This window comes from Meriones unguiculatus, chromosome 10, assembly GCF_030254825.1.
Source record: "Meriones unguiculatus strain TT.TT164.6M chromosome 10, Bangor_MerUng_6.1, whole genome shotgun sequence".
In the NCBI taxonomy this organism is placed as follows: Eukaryota; Metazoa; Chordata; class Mammalia; order Rodentia; family Muridae; genus Meriones; species Meriones unguiculatus.
In genome coordinates, this window is record NC_083358.1 from 107,148,941 (window position 1) to 107,172,558 (window position 23,618).

Genomic DNA, 23,618 nt, shown 5'->3' on the forward strand with positions numbered 1-23,618 from the left:
AGGCAGTGGAGCACAGAATGAATACCATGCATCCACAATGCGTTTGAGTGAGTGGGGAGTTAGTTTTCTAATTTTCCCTCCTGATTCACTTAAGAACTTCCTCTTGGAACGTTTACTTGCTATTCATTCATTCATTCGTTTGTTTGTTTGTTTGTTTGTTTAATCATTGCTTTGTTTTGCTTTTGCCTTTTGAGACAGGCTTTCACTCTGTGGCCCTGGGTTTCCTAGAATTTGCAAAGTAGACCAGACGGGTATCTAATTCAGAGATCCTCTTGCCTCTGCCTCCTGAGGGCTGGGATAAAAACATACACCACCACCACACCCAGCAATTTTTTTTTATAACAATCCCTTTTACTTTTGTAACATCAACTCATAAGTGTGTGAGGATTCCATTTTAATTACTAATGTACATCTCAGTCTATATATGTCATGATGTGGAACCGGTGAACTGTGGGACCAGGGGAGCTGGCCAGCAGCAAGAATAAGATCAAGATATGTCTAAACCATGAAGAGCTCATCCTGAGACTGGCAGGAGTAAGGATTGCTCCCTCCCTGTTCTGGGCTTCTATGCCCTGGTGTATGCAGCCTTGCGACCCATACCTTTGCCACCCTTGGGATAGTCACATAGCCTGGTGGCCATGTTTCGGGTTAACACTTCCTGTTTTCCTATAAGGACAAGTCTAGCTAGCACCCGGAATTCCTCTCCGTGTAAATGAAGCACACTCAGAACCTCTGCCCCAGCCAATGAGGTACACTCACCCCCAAAATACCCACCCACATTCCCAAGGTTTATATAGCCCTTATTCCCTGCCCCCTCTTCGCAATAAAGGAGAGCTGTTTCACTGAAACAGCTCTTCTGGGTTACCATATTCTAATTCTAAACTCAGGATAGTGTGTGTGAAACCAATAAACCAGAAAGTTTATTGTAAATGTGACACATCTGCAGGGCTATCTTGCAGATGGCGGACAGAGAGAATAGGCAGAGGCATTTGGGGGAGTCCAACGCCACAATGGCTACCTCTCAAGGACACTGAGGATAGCAAAAAGGCAGAGTAGAGTCTTGCCAGTAATCTTAGCACTGAGGAGGCAGAAGCAGGAGAATTGCCAAGGCTTGTTGGCCAGCCCCTATAGCCAATTTGGCAAGATCTAGGCTCAGTGTAGGCCCAGCATCAACAAATAAGGTAGTGAGGGAGTAAAGATGATACTTGACATTCACCTCTGGCCCCCACTCACATGCACACACATGCACACATTTACAAAACAAATAAATACAATGTAACAAAGTATTTGAAATCTGATACAGAGTTATCAGCCAACAGGATATTTGCTATTCTCTAGTGCTCTATTCTAGAACCTAAAGAGGCTTTAATTCTAATATACTCACAAATTCAGGCTTCTACAAGATTCCATTGTGTCTGAACTTTATCCCTAAAACTGCCTTCTCAGCTTCCTTCATGGGGCCCCCAAGCTGAAGAAAAGGATATGGATCTTGGTCATAAACTCTGCCTTTGATACCTGTTTACACATCTGTATCTTCTGTGCCCTGACCACAAACAGACTGGCTCTGCCCTTCGGTAGGACACACTGACCCGTCATCACTGTGCACATCCTTTTATTTTTATGTTTGCTGTTACTTTTTGTAGCCGTCCCGGCGATCTCAGAGACTGACGCTGATTTAGGGAGCTACGAGATCCAGACACAAGTTGAACAAGAGTGAGCTGATTATTCCAGGGTTACCAGCTCGTCGCCATGGGTAAAGGTGAGCAGACCTACTTTGTCTCACACTTAGTTGAAAGAAACGAATTTGAATGCTAAAGTCCTAATTACCCTTCACTTTAGTTATCCACATTGAACTAGACCTTGAAGCATACGTTCAAAGGTCTCTTTGTGTGGAGAAATTGAAGCCTGGAAGACTTTTTTTTGTCACAGCAATAGATTGCTTAGCACAGCATCTCCTTCATTGTCTTGTGCCTGGATCATCTCCTATGAGCTAGGCAGGCTCCTGCACAGAGCCCTCTGCAGGCCAAGATTTCTCCTGCTTCTGTCTTCCCATACTCTGTGGCCTGGTAGATTGTAATTTGACAAAGTATTCGAGCAGCCAATTATGACACCTCATGGCATGATGATAGCATTGTCAATAATTGACTAGACCCCTTTCCAAATGCTTCACCGTATCTTAACTTAATCCTCAAATCCCTGAGAAAACATGACATCTAACTTAGAGAAGTCAGCCAGATGCTGGGCAGCATGATCTCATAGTCATTGTTTTCACTGTAATAACCCACCACAGCTGGACTCCGAGGGCACAAGGCACAAGATAATACCATATTGAATGTTTTCTTTCCTTTTTTTTTCTTCTTTTGGTGGGGAAGGGGCTCAAGACTAGGTTTCTCTGTGTAGCCTTGGCTGTCCTGAGCTAGTTTTGTAAACCAGGCTGGCCTCAAACTCACAGAGATCCACCTGCCTTTGCCTCCCTGAGTTCTGGGATGACAGGTGTGTGCCACTGCACTGGGTATTTTTTTTCCTTCCCTCACGTGCTTCTCCAATCTCCGCTCAGACTCCTAACCCTAAGGTGTTACAAGTGGGGCCTTAGGGCAGAGTTGCTCACAGGAAGCATCTTGGCCATCTGGGTCAAGAAGCAATCTGCCCCACTCAAAGCCCGCGGCAGGCCACAGAGCAGCAGGGTTGTGTAGTTTGTGTGAGGGGTAGAAGAGCACAAAACTAAGGGGACAGACTAAAGTCCAGCTTGCTTTGTTTCCTGGAGCCTTGTGGCTGAGGCTCCCACGATAAAGGAGCAGCCTTATTTCAGTTTCTCTGAAGATACCATATATGGTAGCAAAGGTCTTCTCTGGGCATAGCTCCCATCTCTAGGAGAATTTCACGCAATATGCCATTGCTAAGCTGATTATCACAATCTGTCCTCTTGGCCATGGTGGCTGGTTGGAGCAATGACTACATAACTCACACCAGGCTATTTCTGGCCAATCAGGCTTCATTTGGAGGCTTTTGTGTGAGGTCTATGGACCTTTTCCTGGATGGGTGAAAGCTGTTATATCTACCTTAGTAGATGATGCCTAATAAGGAGGCTAATTCCCAGCAAAACAGCCATAAATTGAAGAGAGAAAGCCCCAGCCCAGGACCAACTTGAGCCATTGGTTTGTTATAGGTTATAGGTCTGATTACTGGTTATTGTCCTTCAATCCATTTTTATGAATTATGGAAGAAAGAAAAGAAAGAAAGAAAGAAAGAAAGAAAGAAAGAAAGAAAGAAAGAAAGAGAGAAAGATGTGATGCCCAACATCCCCCTGCCTCTGCTTCTAATCAGCTTTGCCCTATCCCCACAGCACTTGTCACCTGTTCATGCTTGTTTATTTATTTGATTTATCTGCCTCCCTCTAGTCTCTCTGAAATGCACAACCCACAATAGCAAACATGATCATCTTTGCTTATTGGTAGGGGTTGGTCTGGTGCTATGTATTTTGATGCTAATTACTGGCCCACAAGGTCTGGTTGCCTCACGTTCACCTGTCCTTGTTGTATATACCTTGCCCAAGAAATTATTCCCGTTTGACCAATAAAAAGCCTCTACCTGAGCAGAGCTGAATGAAGGTAGGTGTGATTAAAGTTCAAGGGCTTTGGGCATAGAGGATCATGGGAGAAGCAGCAGAGAGGTACTGGAGGAGGAAGGAAGGAAAGAGCCTAGATGGGTTAAAGTGGAGAGAAGCACATGGCCAGATTGGCGTGGATGGAGGAAGTTGGCTCAGATGAAGAACATTAACAGGTATTTTGAGATTATGGATGGGAAGTAGCCCAGGCAGAAATGATTAGAGCAGATGGCGTGAGACAGGAGCTCAGGAGATAAAAGACATCTTAGGAAGTACTATCTGCCATACCCCAGGTAAAATAAAGGTGTTCTAAAGCTCTATCAGGCCTCTGTGTCTTTTACTGAATGTGATAGCTGGTTGAATAAAATTGCCTAATAGTTATAGGGCTAATAACAAACTCTATTAGAATTAACCACAACGGCTTGTTGATGGCTTCTCAGCCTCCAATCCTCTCGGCTTCTGTTATCCAGCACGTACCCCTGGAGATATGAGGGATGGCATACCTGCCTGAACTCCTAAGGATGACTGAAATTTTGGATGCATAGCAGCAGGTCAGCACAGCTCCGGAGTTAGCTGTGGACAAGCCTCCCTTCTAACAAATGAGTGCCATTTGTCCATGGAGAAGGATGCCGTCGTCTGTGTGCCAGGGCATGATGCCCATCACCTGTGCACCAGGGCATGCCTGTGCCCAGCATGGCAAAAATTTCAGGAGGGTCCTTGTTGTTCCAGAAACACTCCCCACAAATAGCAGTGATCTCCATGCAGAACTACCTCAAGCCCATTTTAAGAGCTTTTCACGTGCTCATAGTTATCAGTTACTGGATTTTTATTTTGTCTCTCTCTCTCTCCTTTGCAGTCATGGGGATGTAAATGGATTAGGAGGGAAAGCAGACCCGGGTCCTTTCCCAGAAACAATGAGTTTTTCTGTTTAGAGTGGGTATTCTCATATGTGACTCCTTCATGTTCTAGTTCCCACGGCAACAATGCAGGATCTGCTGCTTAGGTTCTACGTGGCTCCAGTCAGCCTGCACTCTCCATTTACCTACCGTCTCTACCCAGGAATCTGCTGCTTCTAGATCTGGGGGAGTGGCCTGTCCAAGCGCCTCCTTGGAGTGGGTGGTGGTCATTTAAGTGAAGATGACCCTTCTGTGTGTGCTGTCACCTCCCCTGAAACCTCATGACTCCAACTTATTTAGTGGTCGACAGGCCTTATTGGAGTAATATGCTAATTATTGCTGACGCCTTTCTCTTTAACAGCAGAGAGAGGGGCTTCATTCATTCCCCTTTCCTCACTGACCCTTCCTTCAGTTTTCCTTCAGCCATTGGACAACTCTTGGGTTGTCCTCTATACCCAACAATTGGGTATAGAGGAACTTTCCAGATCAGGGCAGCAAACTGTGCTCACTGCTTGGCCGTATCAGGAGGATGAAACAAGTGCCATCCCCATACCCTGACTGTATGGCCAGGCCCACATAGTCTTTCTGGGGGGAGGGGTTTGCTCCGATAGACATGGTCATGATCACACCAAAGTAACCCTTCTTAATGGCCAGAAAGTCCTGTTTTCTTTTTCTACTGCCCTGTAGATGCATGACCTGGGGGTGGGGGGGATGCTGTGTTTTATGGTTCAATGATATCCTCATGACTGGAGCAAACATGCTATAAGGGATCTCAAATTTTGAGCAAACAGAACTGAACGCCATCACAGAGCTTGTTTATGGGCGAGAAGAGGCAAGGCCCAAGGCCTCCAGGTCACTGGAGTCCACGGCGCCATCTGTGACTGTCAACTCGCACCGTGGTCCAGAACTCACAACTAAACGCCACTCCACTTCCTCAGCCTCACTCTGAGTCTGGCATGTACACCGTTTACCTCTTCTGCTCCAGCCGAGTGCTGCCAGGGACACAGGAGGCAGACATCCACTGCAGACTGGTAGGGACTCAACTGATAAACCTTTCATGGCAGGAGGACGAACAACAGGGAAGTAAGGAGATGTGTGTGGGCAACAGAGGGAGGTCAGAGGTTACAAAGTTTGAAGCAGACAGCTCACTCTTGGCTGTTTTTATGGCTCCAAAACTTTACTGGTTTGACAGAAACCCAGTGGTCAGGAAGCACATTTCTAGTTGTATGAGACAGTGAGAGGGAAGAAGAGTACCAGAAAGGAGTAAACACTGAGACCAGAAGCCGCTGTCTGCCCATGCTAAGCTCTGAGACCAGAAGCCGCTGTCCCCCCACGCTAAGCTCTCTGGGCCTGGTAGCCACTGCACTGGAGGCCTGTCAATGCCAGCTGCTGTGTTTACTCTCTGAGAGAATGATTAAATGAGCCACCAGGCGAGAGGGAAGCAGAAAGAGTTTATGAAAGGCTGGTAGACGCTCGACTCTTGCACTATGGCCTGTACTTGCATAGGAAGTGTTGGCGTGTGTTGCATCCATTTTTGTTCCAAGTTAGAAATTCTGTAAGAAAATAGACAGACATGTAAACCGAGTTAGTTTAGTTCTGAATTTGGGCCAGTGGTGTTTATTTCAGGTGTCAACATGAGTAGGATATAGTATTGTTTGGTTCAGATGTTCAGCAATTGTGAGCTACCCAGCTACCTAGCTGTTGCTATGCAGGTAATTTGTAGATGTTGTTGATACTCAAACAGACATAGAATAAAGCAGATCACCCTACAATATGTGGGTGGGTGGGCCTCATCTAATAGATCGAAAGCCTTAAGAGAAAGGGCCACCTGAAGCAGAAAATTCTGCCTCTGATTGCTTTCCACTTCGTATTTCCTTATCAATTCTTGCAGTAATTTCCAGCAACCCCCAACTCTCTCCGTCCTCCACTGCTCATTCTCTGGGGATCCCTGACTGACACAAACACCCCCTTTCTCACATAACTGCAAACTGTAGAAGCTCCCCTCCTGTAGCCCTCTGAAGGAAACAGAGCCTGACAGACACAGGAAGCCTCCCGTATGTGTGGTGTTTGGTTAGGTCTTCTTTTTAAAGACTTATTTCTCACTTTTATTTACACATTTGTGTGTGTGTGTGTATGTATGTGAATGCATGGATGTGTGGGTGCCTGTGGAGGTCAGAAGAGGGTATCAGGTCTCTTAAAGGTAGAGTTACAAGAGGTTGTGAACTGCCAAACGTCTATCCTCTGTAAGAGCAGAAATTGCTTTTAACTACTGTACCAACTAGTTTTATATCATCTTGGCAGTGGTTCTCAACCTGTGGGTCTTGATCCTTTTCACAGTGGTTGCCTACAGCCATTGGAGAACACAGAGATTTACATCACAACTCATAACCCGTAGCAAAATTGCAGTTATGAAGTAGCAATAAAAATAATTCTATGGCTGGGCTCACCACAACATGAGAAACTGTGTTAAAGGGTCACAGCGTCAGGAAGGTTGAAAACCGCTAAGCTAGAGTCATCAGAGAGGAGGGGGCCTCAATTGAGAAAATGTCTCCATAAGATTGGGCTGGAACTCAGGCTGATCTGGCCTGATAGATCACTGGGTAGGGTACTTTGATACATCCACTGACCACACAAAACAGCTTTAGGTGACCAAGAGAGGCTTACCCATGGGGGTGGAGAGGACCAGCTTCTGTCCTAATCTACTGCCTGCCTCCCTCCCTCAACAGCAGAGGAGGAAGTGCTGGGAATGGGAGGCCTGGGCACAGCAAACCTGAGCAGTGAGCTCAGCCTACACATGGAGGCACTGAGCGAATATTAGGGTGGTGGAAATTCTGCTCTCTCCCTCTCATAAGGAGACAGCTGAGACATGGAGAGGGAAGAAGTGTGCACCAGGCCAGGCAGCTCAGTAAGATGAGATGCTGTGTTTCTGCAAGGTCATTCAGAACACAGAGCTCCTGCCCCTGACCCCACCACAGACCAAACATTTCTTCTTTCTTTCTTTCTTTCTTTCTTTCTTTCTTTCTTTCTTTCTTTCTTTCTTTCTTTCTTTCTTTCTCTCTCTCTCTCTCTCTCTCTCTCTCTCTCTCTCTCTCTCTCTTTCTCTTTCTTTCTTTTCTTTCTTGCAACACTAAAGCTTGAACCCAAGTCCTCACATTTGCTACACAGTTGCTCTACTGTTGAGCTACATTCTTTGCTCTATTCTTAGTTTTTATTGTAGGACAGGGTCTCACTACATTGCCCAGGCAGCCTTGAACTCACTATCTAGTCCAGGCTGGCCTTGAACTTTATATGAGCTCAAAGTATTGGGATAACAGGCCTGTGCTAGTTTAAAGTCCCAAAGTGAAACAGTGGGTCACAAAACATTTAGATTATGATGTAGAGTAGAGAGTCCCAAGGAATGACAGAGGATCACAAGGAACAAAGTGCCCAGAAATTCTTCCTGAAGAGGAAGGAAACAGTAAATGGGTCCTGTCACAGAGAGCAGAGTTCATGCAGGCTGTACACAGGTAAAAATCCATCTACAGATATAAAATAGCACTGTTTTTTTTTTTTTTGTTTGTTTGTTTTTTAAGATTTTTTTCCCTTTACCACCTTTTCAATAGCATTGTTCCTTTCCCTGGGGTTTTAAATTAATTACCTAATTTTATGTTCTCTCCCTGCTCCCCTCCACCCCTTTGTGTGTGTGCCTGCCTGTGCATGTGTGTGAGGGAGTGTGTGTGGCTGACCTTCAAATCCATCTTCCTGTAGAAGTGCTGGGATTACACACACACACACTACCCTGTCCAGCTCTATGTGGGGTCTGGAATTTGAACTCATGTTCTCGTGCCTGCACAGCAAGTGCCTTACCCCTGAGCCATCTCTCCAGGCCCCACCTGGATTTCTTTGTGTCTCAGCCTGATTTTTGAGAGCCAAAGTGAAACAAGGTGGAAGATATGGAAAAAAAAAGACTCAGGCTCCCAGTTCTCACAGATATGCCACAGGCTCTTTCCGTGTGGGAGCCTGCTCACAGGAAAGGATTTGAGAACTTCATCCAGTGAGAAGCCCAGGACCATGAGGATGCAAGGGACCTAGGAAAACATCTGGGCAACCTCTTCCCCAAAGCTGGCTGGGCTAAAAGGAAGATATGGGAGGTCTCATAGCATAGGTGTGAGAGTCGCTGGAATAAAACATTCTTTTGTATGTTGATTTTTACAGCTTTTAATTACTCTTCTTTTTTAAAAAGACTTACTTATTTGTGTATATGAGCACTCTATTTGCAGGTATGCCTGCATGACAGAAAAGAGCATCAAACAGAAGAGGGTATCAGACCCCACTGGTTGCTGGGAATCAAACTCAGGAGTTCTGGAGGAGCAGCCAAAGTTCTTAACCGCTGAACCATTTCTCCAGCCTGAGTCTCTCTTATAACACAGTTTCTACTATAATGAAAATAAAATGCCCACCTTTTCTTTGGTTGACTCTAGGTTCTTGCTGCTTCCTGGGGTAGCTCATTGTGGGTTTGGGTAGTACTGAGTATTCACGTTTTCCCGTTAACGTGGGTAACCAGGCTTGTTTTAGCAGACTGTGCCTGTGGGGTTGCCAGTACTCTGGCTAAATCGCTTTGCATAGCAGCAGTGTGGGCTAGGCATGGCCTAAGAGATTCCCTTCTCCGGCGTTTTGCCTCTGATGGCCTTTGTCATAGACTGTCCCCTCATGCGTCCCTCCATTGTTGTTAAAAGGTTCTTTCATTGGTATATTGGTTTGTCAAAGACTGCTGGGTGGGTTCAGAGGTTGACAGACTGTATGCTGAGGCCACTGTCCTGTAAGGCAGTGTTGCTGGGTGAAAGGAGGGTTGGGAAGGAGGACAGGGCTACAGCCCTTTTGCTTCTAATAGGTTAAAGGATGGAGCTGCAGCTTGGGGAGTGGGAATGGGTGCAGGGAACTTACTCTCCTTGGGGTTCAGTTCAGCACAGTGCCTGGCTTTACTCTTTGTCTTGGAACTCCAGGGTCTGTACTGGTGTGTAGACCCATCAATCCATTGCCATAACTGTTTCTGCAATGACAGAAAACAGAGGGAATATGCAATTCAGTTCGCTCACCTGTCCACAGCTACTCTGGGCCCTCAGCCCCCTGAAAAGTGTTTCCTGGGGGCAAAGGATAGAAATGTATGAAGAAGCAGAATTAGAAAAGCCACCTCTCCATTCAGGAGTGGAGGAGATCATCACAGGCGTTTTAGCATATTTACTTCTGATAGAAACATGGTTATCATTGTACTGAAAGTACTGTGCTCTTTAAAATATACATTCAAGTCTTTATGTTGCTTTCTAAACCCTCCTTTAACACAAGGAGGTACCATAGTCTACCTTAACAACCTCCCATTGACTTCTGAGTATATTGTTTCTCATTTCCAATTATGAAAAACACTGCTATGACTGCCTTTGTTGAGAATCACTCTGTGTTCTCAAGATTATTTTCTCATAATATATTTTAAAATTTATTTTCTCAGAATAAATGGGTCAGAGGGTGTGACTGTTTTGAGGGCATCAATACCCACTGACAAAGTACTTTCCAAAAACTGCCCACTTGTCCAAATTTACATCCTCACTGACCGGGCACAAGGACAATAGTCTATGTTATTCATTATACAAAGGAAAATGTTGTAATCTAAGTTAAATTATATCATTTTAATTTGCATTTCCTTGATTATTAGATATAGGGTACAGTTTTAGAACATTTGTCATTTGTATCTCCCAGTCACACACGTAAAAAAAATCCAACTATAAAAATGGCTCACAGAAAGAGATGTAAATATATAGCTTGTCTCTGAGAGCGGTTTTGATTGACAACAAAGTAAATACATGAAAATGAAAAAAAGAATTGGCCAGGTGTGGTGGCTGGTGGCTCATGTCATTAATCCTAGCCCTGGGGAGGCAGCTCTCTGAGTAGGAGGCCAGCCTGCTCTATAAGGGGAGTTCCAGGTCAGCCAAAGCTACATAGTGAAACCCTGTCTCAAAAGTAGAAGATCTGGGGAGGCCACTCAGCTGTTAGAAGTACTTGCCGCCTTTACAGAGGGCCCAGGCTTGGTTCCCAGCACCCACATGGCAGCTCACAACTGTGCTACCCCAGTTCCAGGGTACCTGAGACCTTCTTCTGACCTCCCCAGGCACATACATACATGTAGGCACACACACACACACACACACACACACAGAAAAAATATGAAAATATTTTAAAAGTAAAAATTGTGAAAGTCAAATAAATGCCATTTTAAGCAAATAACTGAATAACAGTTATAGCAAAAAAATAAAATAAATGAAATCGCTTGTTTTTCTGCAATACTCAAAAGGGAAAGCATGATACAATTCACAGGCAATTGCCGAAGGGTGACTACATGTTAATGGAATAAGGAATATGAACACTGGTGTCTCCAGCAATGCCATGAGAATCAGAAAGCAGGGCTTTTTCTCATTTGTTTCCATTTCAGTTAGGTATAGATGCCCCAACCCAAATCCCTAAATATAGATACCACGTGGCATTTCTCACAGTCAAGTGCCAATGGACAGAAAAACAAGTGTCCAGAGAAAGTAATTAAGAATAATGAAAAAGTGACAGAGTCTAAGAAAAAGGTTAACTGAAAGTTTAATCAAGACATAATGGCAAATTAATCTGGATCTTTTAGAAGATCAGTCTGTTTGTATTTTCTCTAACCCTCTGTCTCTCTCTTTTTTTTTTTGTTGGGGAGGGGGAGGGTTTTAAAAAATTAGTTATTTTGTGTCTGAAGATCAAGGAGGACCTTAATTAAAAGTTACACAAAATGGAGCTATTTAATTATTTCTTCCACTGAGGGCAAGAATGAGGTCCCTGACCTTCAGGCCTTGGCTTTCATCACTGGTGGTGCTCAGCTGGAGGGCTTCTACTTGCTTCCTGTTTGTAGGCCAGGAGGCCACTTCTCATGAAAGGGTTACCATTCTGGGTAACCCTTTTTCCCAAGAGGCTCTGTGGGCCAAACCCTGGGTTACCTTCTGTGGGTCATGCAGGCCAATCCACACAGGCACGTTTCTTTGATACCAAGTTATGTACTTTGAAATGACGCGGGCTTCCTTTTGATTCGTGACAGATGCCAGATGGGATCCATTTCCGTGTAACTGACATTCCAGCTGCAAGGAGAGGTCCTGTTAATGATGCCACGTGCACAGCTCTCTCCTTGGTGGCTCGCAGGAGACTTAGGGCCGAAGCTAACAATACACTTCATCCCTCTGAGGCACAATTTCCTTATAATAATGAAATCTGGGGTCTCTTGCTCTCACTCTTCCTCTAGCCTTCATGCTCTTCTCTCTCACGTTCTCTGGCCCCAGTTATTCAGGACTCCACTCAATAAGACATTTTGCTCCCTGAATTATCTCTACTACTTCTCTTGGTCTAATAAAAAAGAGATTATATTTGCTCACCCTACAATGAAATTTTCTGTTTAGATGTCACAATCACTCATTTCTCTCACACACCACTTGTTTGTTGAGGGCAAGCATCCCTATGTAGCCAAGGCTGGCCTCAGATTACTCATGACCACCCTGTCTCAGCTCCAAGAGCTAGGATTGAAGGTATGCTCCACCACAAACTGTCCTCTCACAGATTTGGAAGTCAGAGAACACAGTCTGACAACTCATTAGCTGTCACATGGTGGGGACTTCACCCTTGTTCCTGTCCTTTCCTTACTGAGTTACACACAAGAAGCTTGGGACCATTCTGGCCCTGGATCATGCCACCTTGTATCTGTATGTGTCAATCAGTCACAAGCTAGAGAGACAGAAGCATCAATTTTCTACTTACTTGGACTAGATATTTGGATAGATCTTATGCATAGCTGGAGGGAATAAAATCCAGGCCTGTGTGGGTTGTGTCAAGTGAGGACAACCTCATTTTTCTTTCTTTGCATTTTGCCTGGCATCTTGGAGACCTGTTTTAGGTGTTTCCAAGTTGCTCTCTCCGATAAGCCTCATACAGGAATTCAGTTATTCATTGCACAAGTCCCTCAACTCTTTCATGCTCCTTTGATTTGTGCATTTATTGCTTTTTGGGGGTCATGGCTACGCCCTAACTCTCTCTGTGTCAATCAGCCCACTGCAGGTCTGAGCACACCTATATCATCGATGCTCACACAACTGAGCACACCTTGTTTCTCTTCATCTCAACCATGAGGCTGCTCCTGGGAGCCCAGGAAGAACCCTTAAATTTAAGTTAAATGTGATCAGGTGCTCCAGTTGGCCCCTTCCTCTAAAAGAAACCAACAGCGCAGACTTCCTACCTCAGCATCAGGCCAGGTTCCCAGCTTCCGGAAGTACCCATAGCAGTGGGACCTATAGTAAAACCATCCCGAAGAACAGCTGGGTCTCAGGATATCTGTACAGAAATAAAAGGCAGTTACAGACTGTGATGCCAAAAACCTGTCATACCGCGATGAGACAGTTTTTAGAGCTAGAACACCTTGAATAAAGGGAGAGTCTCTCTCTCAGAAGGACCCTGCTGAGCTGCTAAAAATGTATACCGTACGAGGCTAGGGATCTAGGTAAGTTGATAGAATGCCTGTCTTGCAGTCACAAAGCCCTGGGCTTGAGTCCTAACACTGCACACACCAGATGTGGTATGAATGTAATTTTTACTCAGGTTATGAAGTAGAAGAATGAAGAATTCAAGGCCAGCATTGGCTACCTCATGAGTTTAAGGACAGCCTGGGCTAAATGAGATTCTGTCTTAAAATACAGAGAGAGAGAGACAGACAGACAGACAGACAGAGACAGAGAGACAGAAAACAACAAAAAATTATTATTACTCTTCTCTCAGATTTCATCAAAGAACCTTTTACCAGGGTGGCTATTTACTGGAGAGAAGGACTCAAGCTTTCCGGAACTTCTGAACACTCTGAACAAACAGTAGTTCTAAGAAACCCAAATATCGCTGTGGTCCAGCGGTCAGAGAAGGGATTAAGGAGTCTTGTAGCCATTGGAGTTTGGGCTCTGTTTGTGCCCTGAGGCCTCCATGCCAATCAGTGGCTGCATTTCTCCAGCGGACTCACTCAAGAGACTGGTAGAATGACACAGGAGGGCTCTGTTGAGTAGACAGAGACATAACCTGGGAGTTAGGGGCATCATTAGGAGAAAAAGCCTTTCTTGAAGCAGATGGAATAAATGGCAGCGTAGCTGGAATGTGATCATGGGTGGGTTCGGCAACAGCAGCGAGGAGGAGGGATGGGCCGGAAATGGAGGCAGGAATGTGTCTGGTGTGTGCAGAAATAGCAAGCCCCTAAGCTGGCCTTGAGTACAGGAGATCTGTAAAGCAAGCATGGCCAACAAGAATGAGAGAGGCCTTGTGGCAAAGGAGGCTGTGACTCAGGAAGGCTCGAATTTCCTGCTGGTCAACTGGCAAATGCCTCTGCCTCTGGAGCTGGAAATTGATAAAGAAGAGGTGAATAGAATGGAAGATGGGCTGATGACCGAGAGAATACCAGGCTAGCAGTCTGAGTCCTGTGACAACGTGTCTGCGCACCTGCACTCTAGACCAGTGCAAAGGCCTTCCACAGTGATGTCTGCAGACTAGAGTTGTTCTGAGTGTCTTTATCTTCGCCAGCCAGATGACTACCTCATTCACTCCACCCTTCGTACCGTTTCATCTCCTGCCTAAAATCCCAAGGGCCTTCACACAGATTCCAGAGAAGCTCCCTGTCATTCTCTTTTCTTCCTCCATCCTTCCCTCTCCTCCTCATTCCTTCCTTTTTTTTTCTTTTTTTTTATTCAAGATCTCAAGCAGCCCAGACTGGCTGTGAACTCACTATGTAGCTGAGGATGACTTTGAACTTCTGATTCTCCTGCCTGAATCCACCAAGTGCTGTGATTACAGGCAGGCATTGCCACCTTCTCAGTTTTACAAAGCAGTGGGAGGTCAAGCCCAAGTCAAACACCTAGAGGATGTGCATGCTAGACACACCCTCTAGCAACAGGGCCAGCTACCAGTCCTTGTTCATTAGCATTAAGATGCTTTCTCAGCTCAGGCTTCTTGCCCTCACTAGCAGCATCCTCCCAGGAACCAGCCTCAGCTGATTTGGAACAGGATGCTCCTTATAGGTTTAGATCCATTGCATGCGTGATTGAATTTGCGAATGATGGATAATCACTAACTGAGCTAAGGAATGGGAGTGAAGTAACTATTTTTCTCATTGCTGTGACCAATACCTGACAAAAGCAACTGGAGAAGAAAAGCTTTTATTTTGGCTTGAAGGGGAAAAAGCTTCGGTTTCCTCAGGGCTTTGATGAATTGCTATAATCCTAGCAGGAACATGAGGTAGGAGTTAAGGATGTCCCATCTCCAGTTAGGAACCAGAGTGAAATGCATGTTGGTGCTCAGCTCATTTCCTTCTCTTTATTCAACGAGGACCCCAGCTCATGGGATGGTGCTCCCCACATTCAGGATGAACATCCCTTCTGCAGTTAAACTTCTCTGGACACACCCAAGTCTCCTAAGTGATTCCAAATTTAGTCGGGTTGACAATGTAGATCACAAAAAGGCTCCGAGGATCACCTGACCTATACTGACACCAAGCAGCAAAGACCCTCATTTATTTCTCCCATTAGAAGGACGGACACAGTTTTACATGCTGTTAAGTGGAAGCCATGTAATTCCACGGCTTCCACTGCCACCGGCCTGCCAAGCGCGGGATGTCTGGCTTAGCAGTTTACTCATGTTTTGTTTTTTCAAAATAATTCAGAAGGATGAAACAGGACAGGGTGGTCATCTGACAAAGCATCTCACACTGTGACTAGCAAAGCTACTCTTAGCCAGGCCTGGTGGTGCACGCTGTAGATTCCAGCAGATTCTAGAGGCAGAACTCTCTGTGAGTTCGAGGCCAGCCTGGTCTACATAATTGAGGTCAGGTAAGCCAACAAACACAGAGAAACCTGCCTTGAAAAATACAAAAAGAAGAAGAGGAGGAGGACGAAGGAAAAGTTACTCTTTAGATTCAGTTCTATGGCCTGGAAAAAAAAAATACATGTTTCTACCAGGAACCCTTCCAATCTTTAATTTATAAATTTGTAAAAGTGAGAAGTTAGAAACTTGGCAACAAATGATTACAGAGTTGAGAAGCCTTAAATTTTTTATGAGAGAAAAAAAAAAGGAAATTGAAGTTTTGAATTTGACACTAAATATTTTTCTTTTGCTTAAAGACGACAACAAAAAAGATGTTATTTGAAAGAGAGTCCTGTTGTGTAGCCCAGGCTAGACACCAACAGATGTTTCCTTTCAACCTCCTAAGTGCTGGGATTATAGGCATGCATCAAAACCCCGATGAAACCAAAGCTTTTTTTTTTTTCTCATAGAAACTGAACTGTGAAAGTACATAGCATTGGAAGCCAAAAGCTTTTTGGGGAGAGTTATGCTGGTGAGTTTTATGTCAACTTCACACAAGCTAGAGTCATTCGAGGGGAGAGAACCTCGGTGGAGAAAGTGCCTCCTCCATAAGATCCAGCTGTAAGGCTGTGGACTCTTATCTTTCAAACTGTATACCAAAGAAACCCCCTTCCCCCCCCCCCCCCCGTGAAGCTGTTTCTCGTGGGGCATCGCGGCAACGAGAAACGTAACTGACACAGGCTGCATACCTTTTAAGTTAATGCTCGAGAGAATGTTCCGGAAGAGAGGCAGCAGAAGCCGAAAATCTCCAGCCCTAAGGGTGAGGGCCTGGGGGCTGGTCACGTGGACAATCCTGAACAGCCCCCTGCAAAGGAGTGTGAGGACCAGCCCCGCAGGACCCTGTGCTCCTGCACAATTCACTCTGTCCTCTCACGTGATCTGGAGTGAGGGACAGATCCTCCCCCACCAGGCCATTCCCTTTCCTTGACTTGAGATGGCGAGAATAGCCATCTTGGGTCACAAGCAGGGGATCCAGAGGTTCAGAGTACAGACACCTAAGATCCCTCCAGCCAGGCAATCAGTCCTCTGTCTCTCCCATTAGTCTCTCTGCTTCTGTGTCTGTGTGCGCACCGACCTCTCTGTCTTTTCAGTTCGTCTATCTGTTTTGCTTCTCGCCATGCCTTTGTGTTCCACTTCTGCTCCGTTACCCCGCATCCTCGCCTCCTGTCTGCTCTTCTCCCATCTTTCTTTCTCACCTTAGCTTAGCATTATTGTAGCTACGGATACGCGCCCCCTGGTGGGAACATCTCAGCTCCTGGAAATGCTTCCAACTAAGCCCCTGAGCTGTGCCTTCCACCGTGCCACACATTTCCCCAGCAGTCCTTGGTACCAGGTCCTGCTCTGGGCAGTTTGCTAATACTCTAGAACCCACCCTCACCTGCATTGCGTAGTTCCTGACGTTACCACCACGTCCCAGATAAAGAAACAAGGCACAAAGCAGTTGTTGCGCTTCACATTCCCACAGCAAATAACAAGATAGATATGATCTGGACATCATGTCTCTGAGTTGGGGCTCCAGGCGTCTTAGTCATGCTCAAGCCATGTTTAAAAAACAAAAACCTGCAAGCTACTCATTTATTCAGACTTCCCTACTTAACAGCCAGACTCTCCCAGAGAGATGGGAATGGGTACTGATGGTCCAGATAAGGAAGCTTGCTGAGGCCACTACTAGACAGGAATGCAGTTTTGGGGAGAGCCACTGCTTTCTTGGCAGCCTAGGGTCTTTCGTGTTTCTACCAAAGGTGTCCCCGCTCCTCATTGCTGGGCACGGGGTGGCAAGAAGGGACAGGTCCTAGCACCAGGCTCTCTACACTTCTGTCTTTCTACTCTCCTAACTCTGGTTTCCTGTCTGCATAAGGAACTAACAATGCATACTTCCCCCACAGGGTTACCCAGAGGGTCTGTGGAATAATTCATACATAGGGCATTGTGGTTAGCATGTGCATTAGTGGTGAGCATTCTGTCCAGCGCATAGCAGTTGTTGGATAGATGACAGCTGGTTAACACTATAGCTTTCTTGGGTGCTGCTGGGGATTGGTCTGGTGCATAATGGAAAGGCCTTACCACTGAGCTTTAGAGATACAGGCTAGCCTTGTGGCTTTTTTTTTTTTTTTTTCTTTTTCTAAACCTGAGACAGGGTCTGTTTAAGCTTTCAAGAGTGGCCTTGAACTCTGTGTAGCCCAGGCAGGTCAGGCTCTGAGATCACTCTGTACTGTTCTCCTGAGTAGCCAGGACTCCAGACATGTATCACCAGACCCAGCGAATTACAACTATTAAAAACCATCACTTTTATTACCATAACTAGGTGGAACATTTCTGAAGATATTAGCCAGATGCACTTTCTATTGTTTCTAAATGTTCCTCTGTTTCTCCTCATTGAGGCCCAGGCAGCCACAGGCCAGGGAAAGAAACCATTGTGCATACAACAGAACTATGATCTTGGCCATCAGCCTCTGCTGAAAGAGACAATCAATTTCCAAGTTCTCCACAACTATTTTAAATTCAAGATTAGACTTTTTCCATAAGCTTTTTCACAAAGAATATATGGGATCTGTCTTAAGCACGGTTCTCAGGAATGTAACAATAAACAAAAAGTTTTTCTACAGCTGGGAGGAAGATCTGTCTGGAAAAGAGCCACGGAAGGACTCACGGTATATGTTTTGGCTCCATCTACTCGTGGGGAGAGACCCAAAGAGATTAGGGAAGTCCTGGGAAAGGGGTTGGAGAGTCTTATCTCATTCTCCAGAATATAGCCAGGGTAACTGTCAAGCCTTAAGAGAAGCCGGAGGTCAGGGCAGCCCCCAAGCAGCATATAGAAATGGCTGGAAGGCAGCAGGGGTTGAGGGCAATTCCAGCGTTCTGTACATTCTTGCAGGGTGCAGAAAATGGTGGTTGAACTCTCGGGGTCCTGAGCAGCCAGAAATGGTGAGAGAATTGTGGCTGGAGGCAGGTGTGGAGTTAGGGGCAGTGAGTATCACACAAGGCCATGTTGAGCTTGGGCAATGGCAAGGACCACAGGCTTCAATTGAGGCCCCAAAGACCCTGCTTCTCCTCATATTTCCTTGCATTAATTCATGCCCTTGGCCAACCTCATTCGAGAGTCTTAGGCCTCAAAGGATCTTTTAGTGGCCTCTTTTCTCAACTGAAGTGAAGTTCATGCAAGCAATTTTTACACGGCCACCTCCAACTCCCCGTGAGGCTGTGTGGGACTGCGGAAAATGGCCAAGGTTAGGAACTGGCCAGGGTACCACACTGTCCAGCAGTGTGACTTTTGGCAACAGTGTCTTTCTCTGCCCTTGTTTTACTCATAGATTCAACAAAGCAGGGGCACCAGAGGAGCCCACATTTCCTCTTGGCCCAGCCCAGACATTCTGTGTTTTGTGTGTGTGTGTGCGTGTGTGCGTGCGTGTGCGTGTGTTTTTCTCAGCACACTCTAACTTTCCGTGCTGCACATTCTCTATTGCAGGTTCCACAGTGTTGCTGGCACACTCCCCATCCTTGGTGCTCAGTCTGTGAGTGTGCAGTGGCCACCTCTGCACACTCATGGAAAGGTTTCCGGGTCCCTGGTACACTGGACTTTGTAACATGCTCAGACAAGAGAAGAGTGCATAAATGTTTGGATGCTGTGATTATAGCCATCAGACATAGACAGTCTGATGCTTGTCAGGTTCTTCAAACAGTCACAACAGCAAACTTGCAAAGTTGATTCTGCAATCCTTGACTTAAGTGTGGCTCACAGCCATCTTGGGCTGGCTTTTGTCTGACTGCAGAACCTTTGACATGCCGCAGGAGTTCTCATTTTCCACTTTGTTATTTCTTTGCCGAAATGCCTGATGAGTGAGTGGACAGGGTTCTGTGTGGACTGTGTACTTACTGCCTGTGGCTGCCTTCCAACGACTGGCTCAGGACTTCCAACTTACCGCTCAGGACTTCGGGACCGGCCACACAGCTCAGCAGGAAGAGCAGCCGCACACATTTAGGAGACATCTTCCTCACTTTGATTGCAAGGCCCTCGGAGCCCTTTCCAGTTTCTCCTTAAAGCCTCTGGTATCTCCTAGACCTGCAATTTGAACCAAGGAGAAGGACGCTGGAATTTAGATACCACGTCAAATATTTCCAAGTAGATTAGGGTTTTTCAACGACAATAATCTCCTGTTTAACGCGGAGATCGAGGCCTTTTTATTTATGGGATTTTATTCTTACCTGCAAGCCCTTCTGAACCCATGCCAGAGCCCCAACTACAGCCGACAACCTAACCCTACCTACAGCAGCCAAGGAGGGCTTAGCAGTCTGAGCACCGAGCTCCTCAACTACCCAGAGTTCCCATGTTATCTCCAGGATAGTCAGCAGAGGGCGACCTGGGCACGCTGCCTCACAGGTGGTAATAGGCCTAAAGTTCAGGAAATGAAATAAAGTGGTTCCAACGCTAACTTTTTCTTTTCTAAATGTTGAAGTAAAGTATAAACAGATGTCCCAAATACAATTACAGATAAGAAAGCCTGGGTCATTTGCTCTGTGCTACCAAACTGTGACTGACTCTTAAACCTTGTTGACGTCAAAAGAAAGAAAGAAAGAAAGAAAGAAAGAAAGAAAGAAAGAAAGAAAGAAAGAAAGGAAGGAAGGAAGGAAGGAAGGAAGGAAGAAAGGAAGAAAGGAAGAAAGAAAGAAAGAGAAAGAAAAAGGAAAGAAAAGAAAAAGCTTTGCTAGTCTCCCCTTTCATTATCAAAAACCTTACAAATCATTGAAATACCAGCACAGACCAGGAAATATGAAGTGAGCCCGTTTCCCAGAGATAAGCAGTTTGGTGAGCAGCAGGCAGCTTCAGGCACCTGTGTGGAGTCCCACATAAACTGAATCCTTCTGCCTGATAATCCAGCCACTTCTCAGACACAGAGCAGCTGCTCCTAATGCTCTTGCAGTTGTGGTCCTTCGGTTGGTCCCTCTGCTGTCCAGTATGGACTCTTGTGTCCTGCTGCACTCACAGAGAAAGCCCGATGTCATTTTGAAACCCCGTCTTCCGGAAGGCTCGCCTACCCATTCCTTTGGTAGACCTCAAGACTGTTGCCCTCCTAGCCCATGATACTGAAGTTTGTAAAAAAAAAAAAAAAGTGCTATTTACTCAGTTTGGTGTTAAAGAAATGTTTGCTCGTACCTAAAAGCTACCCGTGGAGTTGAGCATCTTTTTATATGATTTTTAACATTTCTCTTGTGATTTATTAATTTACAGCTTTGTACATTTTTCTTTTTGTTGAGATGTTTCTCCTTTTTTAATGATTAATGAGACTGTTGTTGTTTTTTTAAATACCTCCCAGTGGTACTGAAGGACGACAGCCTATAACAGCAGGGACCAACATGACACCCAAAAGCTCTGCTTTTTTGCTTCCTCGAAGTAGTCCCTGGCCCTGTGCCAAGCACAACCAGCAAGTGCTGAGCTATGAGCCTCACTGGCTCTCTCTTTACAGACAAAGATGCTGTTGCCGGACGCACAGTCCCCTTTACAGTCTTTGGGATTTCTATGAGAAAACAGTAGCCACCATTGTGACATAAAACTAACAGAGCCACCACCCACGTGCCTGCCATTCTGACTTATGCTTCATTGCAATTTTAAGCAATGATAGTTTAAAAAAAAATTAAGCGATGAAACTGAAGAATTTATCAATTTTTTTAACTGTGCTTTATGATCAAAAAACAAATAATGAAATCTCAGGCCGTAGGTGGCTTCAGAAGGATGACGCAATAGCATATCTAAAATGGAGACTTCTGGAAACTAACCTGCAAGCCGGGGAGCACTTGGTCTGATGGTAACAATGGTAACAGAGGGCACATCCCTTCTTTTCTTTGTTTTTCTTTTTTATCTTTTTATTTTTTTAATATTAATTACAGGTTATTTACTTTGTATCCCAGCCGTAGCCCCCTCCCTCATTCCCTCCCAATCTCACCCTCCTCCCTTATCTCCTCCCTGTCCCTTTCCAAGTCCACTGCTAGAGGAGGTCCTCCTCCCCTTCCATCTGACAGTAGCTTATCAAGTCTCTTCAGGACTGGCTGCAATGTCCTCCTCTGTGGCCTAGCAAGGCTGCTCCTCCCTCGGGGGTGGGGGTAAAGGAGCCAGTCATTGAGTTCATGTCAGAAATAGTCCCTGTTCCCCTTTCTAAGGGCAACCCACATGGATACTGAGCTACCATGGACTACATCTGAGCAGGGGTTCTAGGTTATATCCATACATGGTCCTTGGTTGGAGAAACAGCCTCATGGAGGACTCCTGTGCCCTGATATATTTTGTCCTTGTGGAGCTCCTGTCCTCTCCTGGTCATACTAACTCCCCTTTTATCATATGATTCCCTGCACTCTACCGAAGGTTTGGTTATGAGTCTCAGCATCTGCTTTGATATGCTGCTAGGTAGAATCTTTCAGAGGCCCTCTGCGGTAGGCTCCTGTCCTGTTTCTTGTTTTCTCCTACTTCTCATGTCCATCCCATTTGTCTTTCTAAGTGGGGATTGATCATCTTACCCCGGGTCCTCTTTCTTATTTATCTTCTTTAGGTACCCCTATTTTAGTATATTTATCCTATCTTATAGGACTATATAAGTACGTATATACCATGTGTGTCTTCTACTTGCTCTTAATTTTTAAAAATTATCACATGGCCAGGCAGTAGTGGCACACGCCTTTAATCCCAGCCCTTGGGAGGCAGAGGCAGGTGGATCTCTGTGGGTTCAAGGCCAGCCTGGTCTACATACTGAGCTAGTACCAGGACAGCCAAGGCTACACAGAGAAACCCTGTCTCAAAAGAAAGAAAGAAAGAAAGAAAGAGAGAGAGAGAGAGAGAGAGAGAGAGAAAGAAAGAAAGAAAGAAAGAAAGAAAGAAAGAAAGAAAGAAAGAAAATCTGCATGAACTTTGCACTTTTTTTTTGCTGAGATTCTTTTCAAAGGTACCCCTGTTTTCAAAGTCCTGAATCTCTTTGAAATGCAAATGAGGCTGGAACTCAGCTGTCAGGCTGTGGCTGGAGGAAGGGAGGCCAGCATTTCTTTCCTTACACTAAATGAATTTTAGCCATCCGGTGAGGCCCTTTCGTCTTATTTGACCTCCGTAACTCAACTCCACAGCAAGTGTCAGTAAGACTTTTACAGAGAAGCAAAATGAAATTCATTGACACTCTGTAACTTCCTCTAAGTTTCACAGACGCCGCCACCACCGAACCCAACCTTGGCCGCCAGAGCCAAGGAAAGAAACAACTCAGGGCTGAGAGAGGAAGGTGCAAGCCTGGAGACCTGAGTTCCATCCTTGGGACTCACGTAAAGATGGAAAGGAAAGAACTGACTCCGAAGCTCTGGTCCCTAACTTCCGCTTTCCACGCACGCATGCGCGCGCGCACGCACACAAGTGCTCACAGCCACAGACTTAATATGGATAACGATCTTAAAACTAAGCAATTTAAACCAAACGTTACTGTAACAAACACCCCAGCAGAAGCAGCAGCAGCACTGTGACTTGTCATTTCCCTGCGTAGCCTGCAGAGAAAAACAACAGGTGCTCACAGAAAGCCCCGGGTCCCCACTGCAGAGAGGATTACCTGATTGGAACCAGCACAGAGAAATCCTGCTTTCTCGGCTTGAGTGGTCCCAGGTGAGGTTGCTGCAGCTCTTATACCTCCTTGCCTCGGGATGTAATGCCCTGTTGGAGTCATGAGGCGATAGTGTTGTTTACCAATAATTAGCCTTATCAAAAGATGAACTGTTCGAGTGATAGCTTTAGAATAGATACACACTGAGCTTTGTCTAGCCAAGAGCAGAACCTCTCCCTGTGTGCAAACAAAATCTTTTATGTCCACGTTATTAAAATTAACAGTATCCTGTAGTCTACAAACAGCCATTTTGCTCTCCCATTTCTTCATTTAATTGTGCTTGGGGCTGTTTTGTGTTTTTTCTCTCCTTTTTATCTCTTCTTGTTGTAGGTGACCGTTCGCTTCCTTTTCTTTCTGGAAAGATAATAGATTTCTATCCTTGCAGAAAGTTTTTTGACTTTAGGTTATGACTGAAGACCACATAGACCCCTGGGAGCAACCCCCATCCCCCACACCTGGAAGCGCTTTTTTCTGCCTCCCAGCATCCATCAAGGTCCTCACACTCCTCCTTTTTGCCTTTCTCCTGTGGAACTGAAGGTACTGAGATCTTGTTTTAGCACAGGC

General features: G+C 45.5%; 1 protein-coding gene across 2 annotated transcripts; it reads right to left on the minus strand.

Annotated features, from left to right (window-relative positions):
* Positions 1-5,645: 5,645 nt before the first annotated feature.
* Positions 5,646-23,087, minus strand: Reg4 (regenerating family member 4). Of its 2 annotated transcripts, none has more exons than XM_021632313.2 (6): positions 23,004-23,087; positions 19,353-19,492; positions 12,779-12,873; positions 11,496-11,633; positions 9,424-9,529; positions 5,646-6,053 (listed from the first exon to the last, which is right to left on the minus strand). In XM_021632313.2, exons 2-6 carry the CDS (start codon positions 19,417-19,419, stop codon positions 5,986-5,988), a joined length of 474 nt encoding a protein of 157 aa, XP_021487988.1. In that variant the 5' UTR covers positions 19,420-19,492; positions 23,004-23,087; the 3' UTR covers positions 5,646-5,985. The 2 variants fall into 2 exon arrangements, with proteins under 2 accessions (XP_021487988.1, XP_060249278.1); XM_060393295.1 differs by lacking the exon at positions 23,004-23,087 and adding an exon at positions 19,636-19,748.
* Positions 23,088-23,618: the final 531 nt, after the last annotated feature.